The following is a 13,252-nucleotide window of genomic DNA, read 5'->3' on the forward strand; positions in this document are numbered from 1 at the left end:
CCTGCAACAACGGTAGTTCATCCTTTGTAATGGAGGGATCTGTTAGGGATCCAGCCCTGTATTACTTCAGAATTTAAATAATCTAGAAATGCAGTGATAAAAAAAAACTTGAATCATTTAATACAGTACTTTATTTACATAATAGGACAATCAGTTCTCTTTAACAAAAATAGTAAAGACATGGCTGCAGGATATATAGTTACTGAATGGGATGAATACATTATTTTGATTTTTTTTAATCACTGGGAAAAACAGAAGGGAGTAGAAAAAGAGGAAGGCCAAACAAGAGATGGATTGATTCCATAAAGGAAGCCACAGACCTGAACTTACAAGATCTGAACAGGGTGGTTCATGACAGATGCTGTTGGAGGTTGCTGATTTATAGAGTCGCCATAAGTCATAATCCACTTGAAGGCACACAACGACAACAGTGCTTGGAATGAACTAATATAGCTTAACAAATTCACTGAATTGATTCAAAAATATCTGAATTACACTTGGAAGCAGTTCCTATCATTTCCAGGTGAACGGAGCATGAATTAATCTCCTTTTGCCTCCGGTCTCCTGTGCAGAAATCAGTAGATTAATTTCATAATTATGCACAGAAAAAGCCCCTGGTGAGGACATGGTTCCTCCAGACTTATACCAAATGGACCCTGTATGGTGGAGCCTCATCTTGGCAGCGCTGTTTACGAAAATTAATGACACGGGGAACATTCCCCAGGGTTGGCGAATAAGCATAGTCGTGCTGATACTAAAAAGATCCTTCAATTCCTACCAACTATAGGCCAATTAGCCTATTAGATGTGGCTGCCAAGATATATGGACGCTATTTAGTACACAAACTCCATGATTGGAAAAGGATCAATCTATAATAGCCGAAGTACAGGCTGGATTTAGAGAGGGGAAAAGCACGTTGGACCAAGTGTTTATCCTAAAACATTTCATCAAGAAAGTTAAAACGAAGTCAATCCAATCATTATATCTGGCCTTTATTGACTTTGCGGCTGCTTTCGACTCCATCGACAGAACTTTACTGTGGAAGAAACTGGAAAAAGCAGGTATTGACAAAAGATTACTGTGGCTACTACAAATACTGCACCATGATACTTATGTAAGAATTCGATTATGCCTCAATGGACTTCTTTCCCACAAAATTCCAGCGAAAAGAGGAGTGAAACAAGGATGTATTCTGGCTCCATTTTTATTTAATTTTTTTATTAATGATATTGTTGAAGTAATGGCCTCCCCTTCCTTTTTTCCCCCCTCGATCAAGGGAAAAAAAGTCCCGTCCCTTCTTTACGCTGATGATTTAGTCCTGCTGTCACTGAATAAAGTCGGCCTAAGACGTATGTTACTATGTCTCCAGGAATACAGTGACAATCAACGTCTCCAGATTAATTATTCCAAATCAAAAATTATGGTTTGTGGGAAGAGCAGTAGATCCCTATCCTCCTGGTTCCTAAAAGGCCAGTGTATTGAACAAGTAAAATCTTTTAAGTATTTGGATATCCATATTAATAATAACTTGTCTTGGTCCCTCCATCTGGAGCATATTAAGTTACAAGCAAACAGGGCTTTAGGCCAGATGAAGAAATTTTTTTACTCTTGGGGTGGCCAATTAGTAAGACCCCAGATTAAGCTGTATGTTGCAAAAATCCTCCCTTCAATTATATATGGAGCAGAAATCTGGGGGCTTTCCTCCCGTTCCTCTCTTGAGTCTTTACAAAACTCCCTTCTTAGGCAAATTTTAGGACTACCTAAAGGAACTCCTTCTGTCCACCTTAGAGGAGAACTAAATCTTCCCTCCATGGCAGCTAGGATGGATCTTGCGTTTATACGCTATTGGAAGAAGCTATTATTAGCCCACCCCGAAGCTCTACCAAAGCTGTATTGGGAAGACCAACTAGAGAAGGGGGGTTGGGCCACTAAATTTCATGACTTAGCATCTATTTACGATCTATCTGACAATTTGCTTAAGAGTCTTAGCCCAATTGAATTGCGTAATAGAATATATAACTACGATGCACAACAAGATAGAGCGACTATAGCTACGTCGTCTTTTTCTATTTGGTACCCTCTTATTAAAGTCAATCATGCATGGCCTTCATATCTAGACATTTTGACATCTGCTCCCTTACAAAGAGCATACACTGAACTAAGGTTTCAGACCATGCCTTCAATGATCTTACAGGGTAGATACTGTGGCATTCCTTATGTTGACCGCCTGTGTATCAAGGGCTGTAAGGCCCTTGAAAATTTAGTACACTATATGCTCCACTGTCTTTTATATCATGCCCCAAGAGCAAGATTTATAATTCCCCTTTTATTAAAAAGCAATATGGCAACTGAGACTCAGACAGTAGTCACATTACTATCAACTCCCCAGGTCCACATAATAATATCCGTGGCAAACTTTGCTCTTGCCGCAAAGAAGCTTAGAGCTAATTTTGTCAAGAAATTTCCCGATAATTAGTTGTTGGGTTTAATATTACTTCTTCGGATTTAATTTCTATTGTTAATTCATTATGTATGTACTCTGTATTTTATGTATTATATTTTGTAACAGCCTATGGCTATATACAATTTAATAAATCAATCAATAAAAATTGCATTAAAAAGAACCCTGCCCCTTGATGCAGAGAGACTTAAAGTGTGGGGGTTTTTTTGCATTTTTATGCCTGCAACAACAGTAGTTCATCCTTTGTAATGGAGGGATCTGTTAGGGATCCAACCCTGTATTACTTCAGAATTTAAATAATCTAGAAATGCAGTGATAAAACTTGAATCATTTAATACAGTACTTTCTTTACATAATAGGACAATTAGTTCTCTTTAACAAAAATAGTAAAGACATGGCTGCAGGATGTATATATAGTTACTGAATGGAATACATTATTTTGATTTTTTTTAATCACTGGGAAAAACAGAAGGGAGTAGAAAAAGAGGAAGGCCAAACAAGAGATGGATTGATTCCATCAAGGAAGCCACAGACCTGAACTTACAAGATCTGAACAGGGTGGTTCATGACAGATGCTGTTGGAGGTCGCTGATTCACAGGGTCGCCATAAGTCATAATCCACTTGAAGGCACACAACAACAACAGTGCTTGGAATGAACTAATATAGCTTAACAAATTCACTGAATTGATTCAAAAATATCTGAATTACACTTGGAAGCAGTTCCTATCATTTTCAGGTGAACGGAGCATGAATTAATTTCCTTTTGCAGTGGAACTCTGGGTGATCTCCACCTTTCCTCCTGCTAATAGCTGCCTCCTTCCCCTCTGCCAACATGTCCTTTTGTGACATCACACGCAGTACGCAACCAACAGCAATAGCACAACCTCTCTCAGCAGTAGCACAACCTCCCTTGGCCCGACAATTGTGGGGACACCTCAGCAGTTATTGATTTGTTTATTATTAAAATAGCCCGCCCTTCATGTATACTCTGACACCAGGGAAGGGCACACCATAACAGGGATTTCATTTCCTGTTATCTGTTTTTGAAGAAAACAATGGACACCAAAGGTAGATGAATACAGGAAAAGTTTTATTTAGAAAAATAAGTCCTGCAGTTGTCTTCATTGCTTTCATGGTTGGTCTTGAGAAAACCTCCCCTAGAAGGAAAAAACACACAGAGACAATGAGGGGGATGGCTACTATCCGACAGCCTCACCCAGACACCTCCACCAGAGTCCGCCTGGCAACTTCATCCGCTAACTTCCACCTGCCAACTTCCACTGGTTTCATCTATTCATGAATATCCACCGGTTTTCTTTCACACATCACATTCACACACTTACACACACCACTCCCCTCGACTGCATCCGAAACCCCACTCTCATACACAAACACACGGCCAGCCGACATCCATGAAGAACGCCAGCGACAACATCCGCCCCTCTCTCGCTCCCCCATCCATTCACATTCGTGCCCCGGCTTCAACCCACAAATATCCACTGCTTCTGTCGACGGGCTTCTGAAGGTGAATTTCAACCAGCTTCCTCCACAAACATCCGCCTGCTTCAGCCTTGCGGCATCCACCAGCTTCTGAATGCGAAATCCACCGGCTTCCACCCACCAACATCTGCCAGCTTCTGCTAGGCCCATCGCTAAACATCAGCCACCTTCAGATTGTGGATATCAGCCACCTTCAAGCCACGATCCCGCTCAGCAAGTAAACTTGCCTCATTATTGCTCTGTAGTATCCTACAGCCGGATCCATTCGCCAGTTTGCCTCCTCCAAGTGAAAGAAGACCTGGTAATGCTGAATGTCTCAGCCATTGCCTGCTGTGTTTGGCTGGGGGACAGAAAAAGGCTTTTCCCTGAGTCCACTGGCTGTCCCCATGGCCCACCTTTATATCCACTCAGTGGCCATCTCCTTCTGTGACATCACAGGAAGTACACAGCCAATGGCAACAGCTAGGGAGGCCTCATCATAATCTCTTCAGGCCTCACAATTGTGGGTACACCTCAGCAGTGATTTATTGGTTTGCTTAATATTAAAATGATGATTTATAGCCTACCCTTCTGAATTGATACCAGGAAGGAGTGCACCATAAGCAGGGTAGGGGACATTTGTATGCCCAAGGACCACATTCCTCTGTCAGCATCCTTCCAGGGACCACATGCCAGTGATGGGCACGGCCAGAGATAAAAGAAAGTGGAACTAATAAGCTCTAACCCTCCCTAGCTACACAAAAATCAGACATTTCTACAACACCCCTTCCCTCCATTTAGGCCACATCTGCACAATACATTTAAATGTACTGTACACTTTCAATAGTCATGGCTTCCACGAAAGAATCCTGGGAGCTGTCGTTTGTGAAGGGTACTGAGAGTTAAGAGACCCCAATTCCCTTCACAGCCAGAGACCTGAACTTACAAGATCTGAACAGGGTGGTTCACAACAGATGCTGTTGGAGGTCGCTGATTCATAGGGTCGCCATAAGTCGAAATCGACTTGAAGGTACCTAACAAATTCCCCTCTCAAAACTGCAATTCTGAAAGTGGTTTAACACAGAGGTCCCTAAACTGGTCCACAAGCTTCACTCAGGTGGTCCGTGGCATCTCCACATGAAATATCCATAGAATCATAGAATAGTAGAGTTGGAAGAGGCCTACAAGGCCATCAAGTCCAACCCCCTGCGCAATGCAGGAATCAAAATTAAAGCATTCCCGACAGATGGCTGTCCAGCTGCCTCTTGAATGCCTCCAGTGTTGGAGAGCCCATTACCTCTCTGGGTAATTGGTTCCATTGTCATATGGCTCGAACAGTTAGGAAGCTTTTCCTGATGTCCAGCCAAAATCTGGCTTCCTGCAACTTGAGCCCATTATTCCGTGTCCTGAACTCTGGGACAATCGAGAAGAGATCCCAGCCCTCCTCTATGTGACAACCTTTCATGTACTTGAAGAGTGCTATCATATCTCCTCTCAGTCTTCTCTTCTCCAGGCTAAACATGCCCAGTTCTTTCAGTCTCTCCTCATAGGGCTTGGTTTCCAGTCCCCTGATCATCTTTGTTGCCCTCCTCTGAACCTGTTCCAGTTTGTCTGCATCCTTCTTGAAGTGCGGAGACCAGAACTGGACGCAGTATTCAAGATGAGGCCTAACCAGTGCTGAATAGAGGGGAACTAGTACTTCACGCGATTTGGAAACTATACTTCTGTTAATGCAGCCTAATATAGCATTTGCCTTTTTTGCAGCCACATCACACTGTTGGCTCATATTCAGCTTGTGATCAATGACAATTCCAAGATCCTTCTCACATGTCATACTGCTGAGCCAAGTATTCCCCATCTTATAATGTGGATTTGGTTTCTTTTTCCTAAGTGTAGAACTTTGCATTGATCCCTGTTGAATTTCATTCTGTTGTTTCAGCCCAATGCTCCAGGCTATCAAGGTCCTTTTGAATTTAGTTTCTGTCTTCCATGGTATTAGCTATGCCCCCCAACTTTGTATCATCTACAAATTTGATAAGCATGCTTTGTACCTCCTCATCCAAGTCGTTAATAAAAATGTTAAAGAGCACAGGCCCCAGGACCGAGCCCTGTGGTACCCCACTCATTACTTCTGCCCAGTTTGAGAAGAAACCATTGATAAGCACTCTTTGAGTACGATTCTGGAGCCAACTGTGGATCCATCTAATAGTTGTTACGACATGTGCTCTTGGGAACCTGAGTGTGTGAACTTGCCACCCCCATGTCCCATGAAACACACCTTTCTTTTTCAACTGCTTACGAGCCATCTCAGCCTGGACTAATGCCTCATCTCTCTCCCTCTCCATTTGTCTTAAAGAAAAAGCCCACCTGATTTTTTCTGCTACCATATTCATTCGTTCATGACCAAAATTGTCACAATAATTTCTCCAACCTTCATTCAAATCTCTGCACAGTTGAGTAAGTTGTGAGTGCAGGGAAAGGGCCGCTGCGGCATTCGCCTTGCATGCAGAAGGTCCCTCAGGTTCAGTCCCCAACAGAATCTCCAGGGAGGAAAGGTGCCATCCGGGACTGAACCTGAGAGACCTTCTGCGAAAGACTCCTGCCTGAAACTCTAGAGCTGCTGCCAGTCAGTGTAGACAGTACTGGGCCAGATGGACCAATAATCTGACTCCGTATAAGGCAGCTTCCTATGTGAGTAGAAAATCCTGGTGCAGAATTGAAAACTTCATTTGACGTGCTTTTTTCTTTGCAAATGGCAGGAAAGGATGTCTTCAAACCTCCCCCCGCACACATACTTTTTTGTCTGTGAAAACATTAAAGTACAGAAGCCAACAGAATCAGAAAAAAAATAGAATTATTTCTCAGTACGTTTTATGGAAGATCCAAGGCTGTGATACTATTCATATAATCTGTCTACAATTTACATGGTAAACCAGAAAACATCCTTTGCTGAGGCCTACATAATAAGCAAATTTACCCGCCAAAATTAAAATGAACCAAAACTTTGTATTTTTATTTTACAAGAAAAAAAGGAAATGGACTGCTGAGAGGCAGTGACTGGCCCAAGGTCACCCAGTGAGCTTCGTGGCTGGGTGGTCCAACACCTTCACCACTACACCCCACTGGCTCTCATTTTACAAAAGGGGGTTGCAATGTTGGCACACATCTGCTTTCTTTGAAAGGGTTGGGACCACAAGGGAAGAGGAATGTTTGAGGAGGAAAGGGAAGGCAGAAGGGCACACAGTGGGCAGGTTCACATTGAGATTTAATCTGAGAACTGCAGAAAAGTACAGGGAGTGTGTTTGCCAGTGAGGTAAGTCTTCTAGCACGCTCCCTGTACTTTCCTGCTATTGGAGCCAAGTGAAAGGAGTTAATTCTGCCAATGAGAAGTCTCTTCTAAGCAGCTAACATTATCCTTTTTCATGCATATTGACTCCTAAGAACGTCTGTTGTTGTTGGAGAAGGTATTAAAAAGCATCTCATTCTCATCAAAATGAATTTCGGAAACTGGAAATTTAAGCAAGCCTTATGAATGTATGTAGTGAGGTGGGTTAGGCTGAGAATCACCCAGCAAAATTGCATGTTGGATTTATAGCCCCATCTTTCCTCAAAGGAACACAAGGAAATGTGCATGTGTCTTTCCCCCAACTTTAATCCTAACAACCACCCTGTGAGTGGGAGCCAATCAGAATGAAAGGGGAGTGTGTTTGCCAGTGGGATACATCTTCTAGCATGCTCCCTGTACTTTCCTGCTATTGGAGCCAAGGTGAAAGGAGTTAATTCTGCCACTGAGAAGACTCTTCTAAGCAGCTAACATCCTCTTTCATGCTTATTGACTCCGAGGAACGTCTGTTGTTGTTGGAGAAAGTATTAAAAAGCATCTCATTCTCAACCCAGCAACAAAAAAAGGCAAGGGGGCCATGGCTGTGACTATCATTAATATACCCTGCACTTCTGTAGTTTTTAGACTTTTAATACGGGAATGTGTGTATAAGGTAAACTGCTGGTTTTATTTTGAAAATGTTTTGGCTACCTTGCTTTGCACATCTGACTTTGTGGGTGACTTTAATGCATATTTTTTAAGATTTACACTTGAACTGGGGACTTCCCCATGTCAGTGTGGATTTGAAGCCGCTTGTGTCTATTTTGTGTGTGTGGCATCAACACAATCTCCTCCTCCTCCGAGTACACCCCCCCCCGCTTAATAAAGATTCTGCCAAGACGCAAATAATTTGATAGGGGAAGAAACCCCATGGAAAATCGCACGTTAACCTATTATGCAGGGAATGTGCTTGTAGGTTACTCGGCAAACATGATGGCACTTCGCTGGGTGCCATCTATTGCCACATCCCCTAATTCCATTCTGTTTCCATCAACCCAAAGGAAAGGATGCACCCTGCCTGCTTCCACCAGTTGTTGTGGAAGGCACATTTGTGGTAATGTTTCTTAATCTTTTAAATAGCTCTTTTGTGGAGAACTGCTCTTGCACAAAACAGCTGTATTAAAATTAAAAATAAAATGTGCCCTTGCAGGTACAGGAAGCAGGAAAGGAAGCAGCAGCCTTGTATGCAAGTGACTCCAAATCTTTGCCTGGCTTCGAGTGACACATATAGTTTAAAAATGTTTTGAATGCTGTTTTGTTCAAATCTGGTACGTCAAAAAAACATGCATTTGAAAAATGTGCCTTTTTAAAAAGGCACATGGGAATAAGTCAACAAATACCTGTGTGCATGCCGGCAACGGATATAAGGTTTCCTGGCTTAGAGCAGGACACACGTTTGTTTGTCTTTTTAAAAAACATTTGAGTGCTCTTTTGTGTGAATCTGGTATATCTAAAACGTTGTACGTGTATAGGTAAACAAATACGTGCACGCGTGTGCGCCATGGACTTCAGGTTTCAAGAACTGAGGGTGGGTGGTGGAAGTAGAAACTGAAGGGAGGGGACAAAAACACACAGCACAAAATATATTCCACAGAACAGGAAACAGCGAGACAGATTGTGGAGGCATGAAATGAAAGCGCTCATGTGTGCATGAAGGAAGGTGCAGAAAAGCACTTACAGAAATAGGGACCGCCCTACGAATTAACACAGCCTGGAAAATGAATACATCTCCTAAACTGTTATGCTACACATGTTTTCAAACAGCATTCAGGCATAAGAGACTAAAAGCAGGTACTACATAATCAGCCCAGACTCCATGAAAACACAGAAACAATATGCTGCTTCAACCCCCAAACTATTGCAAGAGCTTAAAAGAGCTATAAAATATCCAGAACATTTTTTTACCAGTTGTAAACCAAGTTTAAGTCCCAATTTAAGCTGTACATATGCATCAGTTCCAGCAAAGGTAGAGCCCTGTGTCCCTCCAGATGTAGCTGGAATATCCCTTCCATCATCCCTGACCACTGGCCATACCGACAGGGGCTGCCGGGAGTCGGGAGACCAGAAATATCTGTAGGGCTGCAGGTTCCAGAATTAGAGTCGTAAAATTGTGGTACCAAGGCTGACTAGGCCCTACTCCTCACATCCTGGCTGTGACAGTAGCTCGACCACGTTTTGTGCTTTTGTCCAGAGGCAGGCTATCCCAACAGAAAGAACTTGAAGATATCTGAAGATTCCCTCGCCTGGAGCAGTGATATAGTTCAGCTCCTGTCCTCTTGGAGTCCTTTCCTCAGTGAAGAGGAGTGATCTGAAAGACTGATCGCTGTCAGTTGGAGCACAGCAGCTGGAGCTCCCTGCGCTACAGCTGATTGCTGTCAGCTGGAATAATGTAGGGCCCCACTTTCCAGCGGTTTTTGCTTTTCGGCCGGGGCCTGGAATGTAACCCGCCGTATGAGTGGGGTCCTACTGTATTTGGTTTGGAAAGATTTCCTTTAAATACCAGAGAACGGTACCAGGCTATGAAAGACAGAAGTATGATAATATCGAAGAGAAATCCCCAGCACATTACTGTATCTTGAGGAAGGGAGAAATAAGGATCAGTATATGAAAATAATTATTACTTGAAAAACAAAACAGAATATGGATATGTAAACTTAACTTTATTCAGAAGAACAATGTGCAATTCAGTTGTTATAAACAATAATGATGGCATCCAAGACTAGTAACAATTTTAACTATTATGTAACTCTACTTTCCTATACCCCTTCCACCAGTCCAAACTAGTTAAAACTCTGCTACATTACAGCTATACAGTCATTTATCCTAAATATTAAGAAAAAAAGACAAGAAAGAATATGATAACTTCCTATGCCAGCAGGGATTCAAAGGAACCAGTTGAATGTAGGGTCCTAGGATCCAGAAGAACAGAGATGAAGGGAAAAGGTTGGAAGAATAAAATATTGAAATTTAAACCTCACCTGAGAATAAGAAAAAATATTAAAACAAGAAATGTATGTAAATAAAACGGAGAAAAACAAACCTGTTCAAATATGAGCGAAAGCTCCAGCCCCAAGGACCGGCTTAGAGGACAATGGCCACAAAGAGCCTCAAACCTGAAGAAGGGAGAGCTTCAAAGCAAGAAGAGAAGAGATGCCTGGAAGAGAAGGCAACAAACAAAGTTGGGCTGCAAAGGCCCCAGAACAAGCAAAACGCAAGTAGGAAAACCTGGAGTTTAGCAAAGAAGCAGTAAACAGTTCCCAATTCAAATCATTTATATGACTCTTCCCTTGTATGGATTATTTGATGTCCCTTAAGCATTTATAAGGTTTGTCCCCTGTGTGACTCCTGTGATGTGAAGTAAGGCTGCCACTCTGACTGAAGGTCTTTCCACACTCCAGGCATTCATAATGTTTTTCCCCTCTGTGAGTTCTGTGATGCAAAGTAAGGTTGCTACTGACACTGAAGCTTTTTCCACACTCCAAGCATTTATAAGGTTTGTCCCGTGTGAGTCCTTTGATGTATAGAAAGGTTGCCTCTTTCACTGAAACACTTTCCACACTCCAAGCATTTATGAGGTTTGATCCCAGTATGAGTTGTTTGATGAGGTGGCTACTCTCACTGAAGCTCTTTCCACACTCCAAGCATTTATAAGGTTTGTCCCGTGTGTGTTCTGTGATGCGAAGTAAGGTTGCTACTCCGCGTGAAGCTCTTTCCACACTCCAAGCATTTATAAGGTTTGTCCCCTGTGTGAGTTCTGTGATGCGAAGTAAGGTGGCCACTCTGACTGAAGCTCTTTCCACACTCCAAGCATTTATAAGGTTTGTCCCGTGTGAGTTCTTTGATGCTTAGTAAGGCTGCTACTCTCACTGAAGCTCTTTCCACACTCCAAGCATTTATAAGGTTTGTCCCCTGTGTGAGTTCTTTGATGCTTAGTAAGGCTGCTACTCTTACTGAAGCTCTTTCCACACTCCAAGCATTTATAAGGTTTGTCACATGTGTGCGTTCTGTGATGCGAAGTAAGGCTGCTACTCTTACTGAAGCTCTTTCCACACTCCAAGCATTTATAAGGTTTGTCCCCTGTGTGAGTTCTTTGATGCTTAGTAAGGCTGCTACTCTCACTGAAGCTCTTTCCACACTCCAAGCATTTATAAGGTTTGTCCCCTGTGTGAGTTCTTTGATGCTTAGTAAGGCTGCTACTCTTACTGAAGCTCTTTCCACACTCCAAGCATTTATAAGGTTTGTCCCCTGTGTGAGTCCTGTGATGTATAGAAAGGTTTCCTGTTTGACTGAAACACTTTCCACACTCCAAGCATTTATAAGGTTTATTTTATTTATTTATTTATTTCGTTTCATTTCTAGACCGCCCATAGCTAGTAGCTCTCTGGGCGGTGTACAAAACTTTGATCCCAGTATGAGTTGTTGGATGCTTAGTAAGGTTGCTACTCTCACTGAAGCTCTTTCCACACTCCAAGCATTTATAAGGTTTGTCCCCTGTGTGAGTTCTTTGATGCTTAGTAAGGCTGCTACTCTCACTGAAGCTCTTTCCACACTCCAAGCATTTATAAGGTTTGTCACATGTGTGCGTTCTGTGATGCGAAGTAAGGCTGCCACTCTTACTGAAGCTCTTTCCACACTCCAAGCATTTATAAGGTTTGTCCCCTGTGTGAGTCCTGTGATGTATAGAAAGGTTTCCTGTTTGACTGAAACACTTTCCACACTCCAAGCATTTATGAGGTTTATTTTATTTATTTATTTATTTCGTTTCATTTCTAGACCGCCCATAGCTAGTAGCTCTCTGGGCGGTGTACAAAACTTTGATCCCAGTATGAGTTGTTGGATGCTTAGTAAGGTTGCTACTCTCACTGAAGCTCTTTCCACACTCCAAGCATTTATAAGGTTTGTCCCCTGTGTGAACATAAGAACATAAGAAGAGCCTGCTGGATCAGGCCAGTGGCCCATCTAGTCCAGCATCCTGTTCTCACAGTGGCCAACCAGGTGCCTGGGGGAAGCCCGCAAGCAGGACCCGAGTGCAAGAACACTCTCCCCTCCTGAGGCTTCCGGCAACTGGTTTTCAGAAGCATGCTGCCTCTGACTAGGGTGGCACAGCACAGCCATCATCGCTAGTAGCCATTGATAGCCCTGTCCTCCATGAATTTGTCTAATCTTCTCTTAAAGCCATCCAAGCTGGTGGCCATTACTGCATCTTGTGGGAGCAAATTCCATAGTTTAACTATGCGCTGAGTAAAGAAGTACTTCCGTTTGTCTGTCCTGAATCTTCCAACATTCAGCTTCTTTGAATGTCCACGAGTTCTAGTATTATGAGAGAGGGAGAAGAACTTTTCTCTATCCACTTTCTCAATGTCATGCATAATTTTATACACTTCTATCATGTCTCCTCTGACCCGCCTTTTCTCTAAACTAAAAAGCCGCAAATGCTGCAACCTTTCCTCATAAGGGAGTCGCTCCATCCCCTTGATCATTCTGGTTGCCCTCTTTTGAACCTTTTCCAACTCTATAATATCCTTTTTGAGATGAGGCGACCAGAACTGTACACAGTATTCCAAATGCGGCCGTACCATAGATTTATACAACGGCATTATGATATCGGCTGTTTTATTTTCAATACCTTTCCTAATTATCGCTAGCATGGAATTTGCCTTTTTCACAGCTGCCGCACACTGGGTCGACATTTTCATCGTGCTGTCCACTACAACCCCGAGGTCTCTCTCCTGGTCGGTCACCGCCAGTTCAGACCCCATGAGCGTATATGTGAAATTAAGATTTTTTGCTCCAATATGCATAATTTTACACTTGTTTATATTGAATTGCATATGCCATTTTTCCGCCCATTCACTTAGTTTGGAGAGATCTTTTTGGAGCTCTTTACAATCCCTTTTTGTTTTAACAACCCTGAACAATTTAGTGTCGT

General features: G+C 42.6%; 1 protein-coding gene across 1 annotated transcript; it reads right to left on the bottom strand.

Moving 5' to 3' along the window:
• Positions 1-10,005: 10,005 nt before the first annotated feature.
• Positions 10,006-12,049, bottom strand: LOC133378883 (zinc finger protein 708-like; the record flags this gene model as incomplete). Its single annotated transcript, XM_061613497.1, is given in 4 exon segments — positions 10,006-10,816; positions 10,974-11,146; positions 11,148-11,651; positions 11,730-12,049. Coding segments are annotated over 4 exon segments (1,194 nt in total), but the record flags the coding sequence as incomplete, so codon positions are not given.
• Positions 12,050-13,252: the final 1,203 nt, after the last annotated feature.

This window comes from Rhineura floridana, chromosome 3, assembly GCF_030035675.1.
Source record: "Rhineura floridana isolate rRhiFlo1 chromosome 3, rRhiFlo1.hap2, whole genome shotgun sequence".
NCBI classification, from domain to species: domain Eukaryota; kingdom Metazoa; phylum Chordata; class Lepidosauria; order Squamata; family Rhineuridae; genus Rhineura; species Rhineura floridana.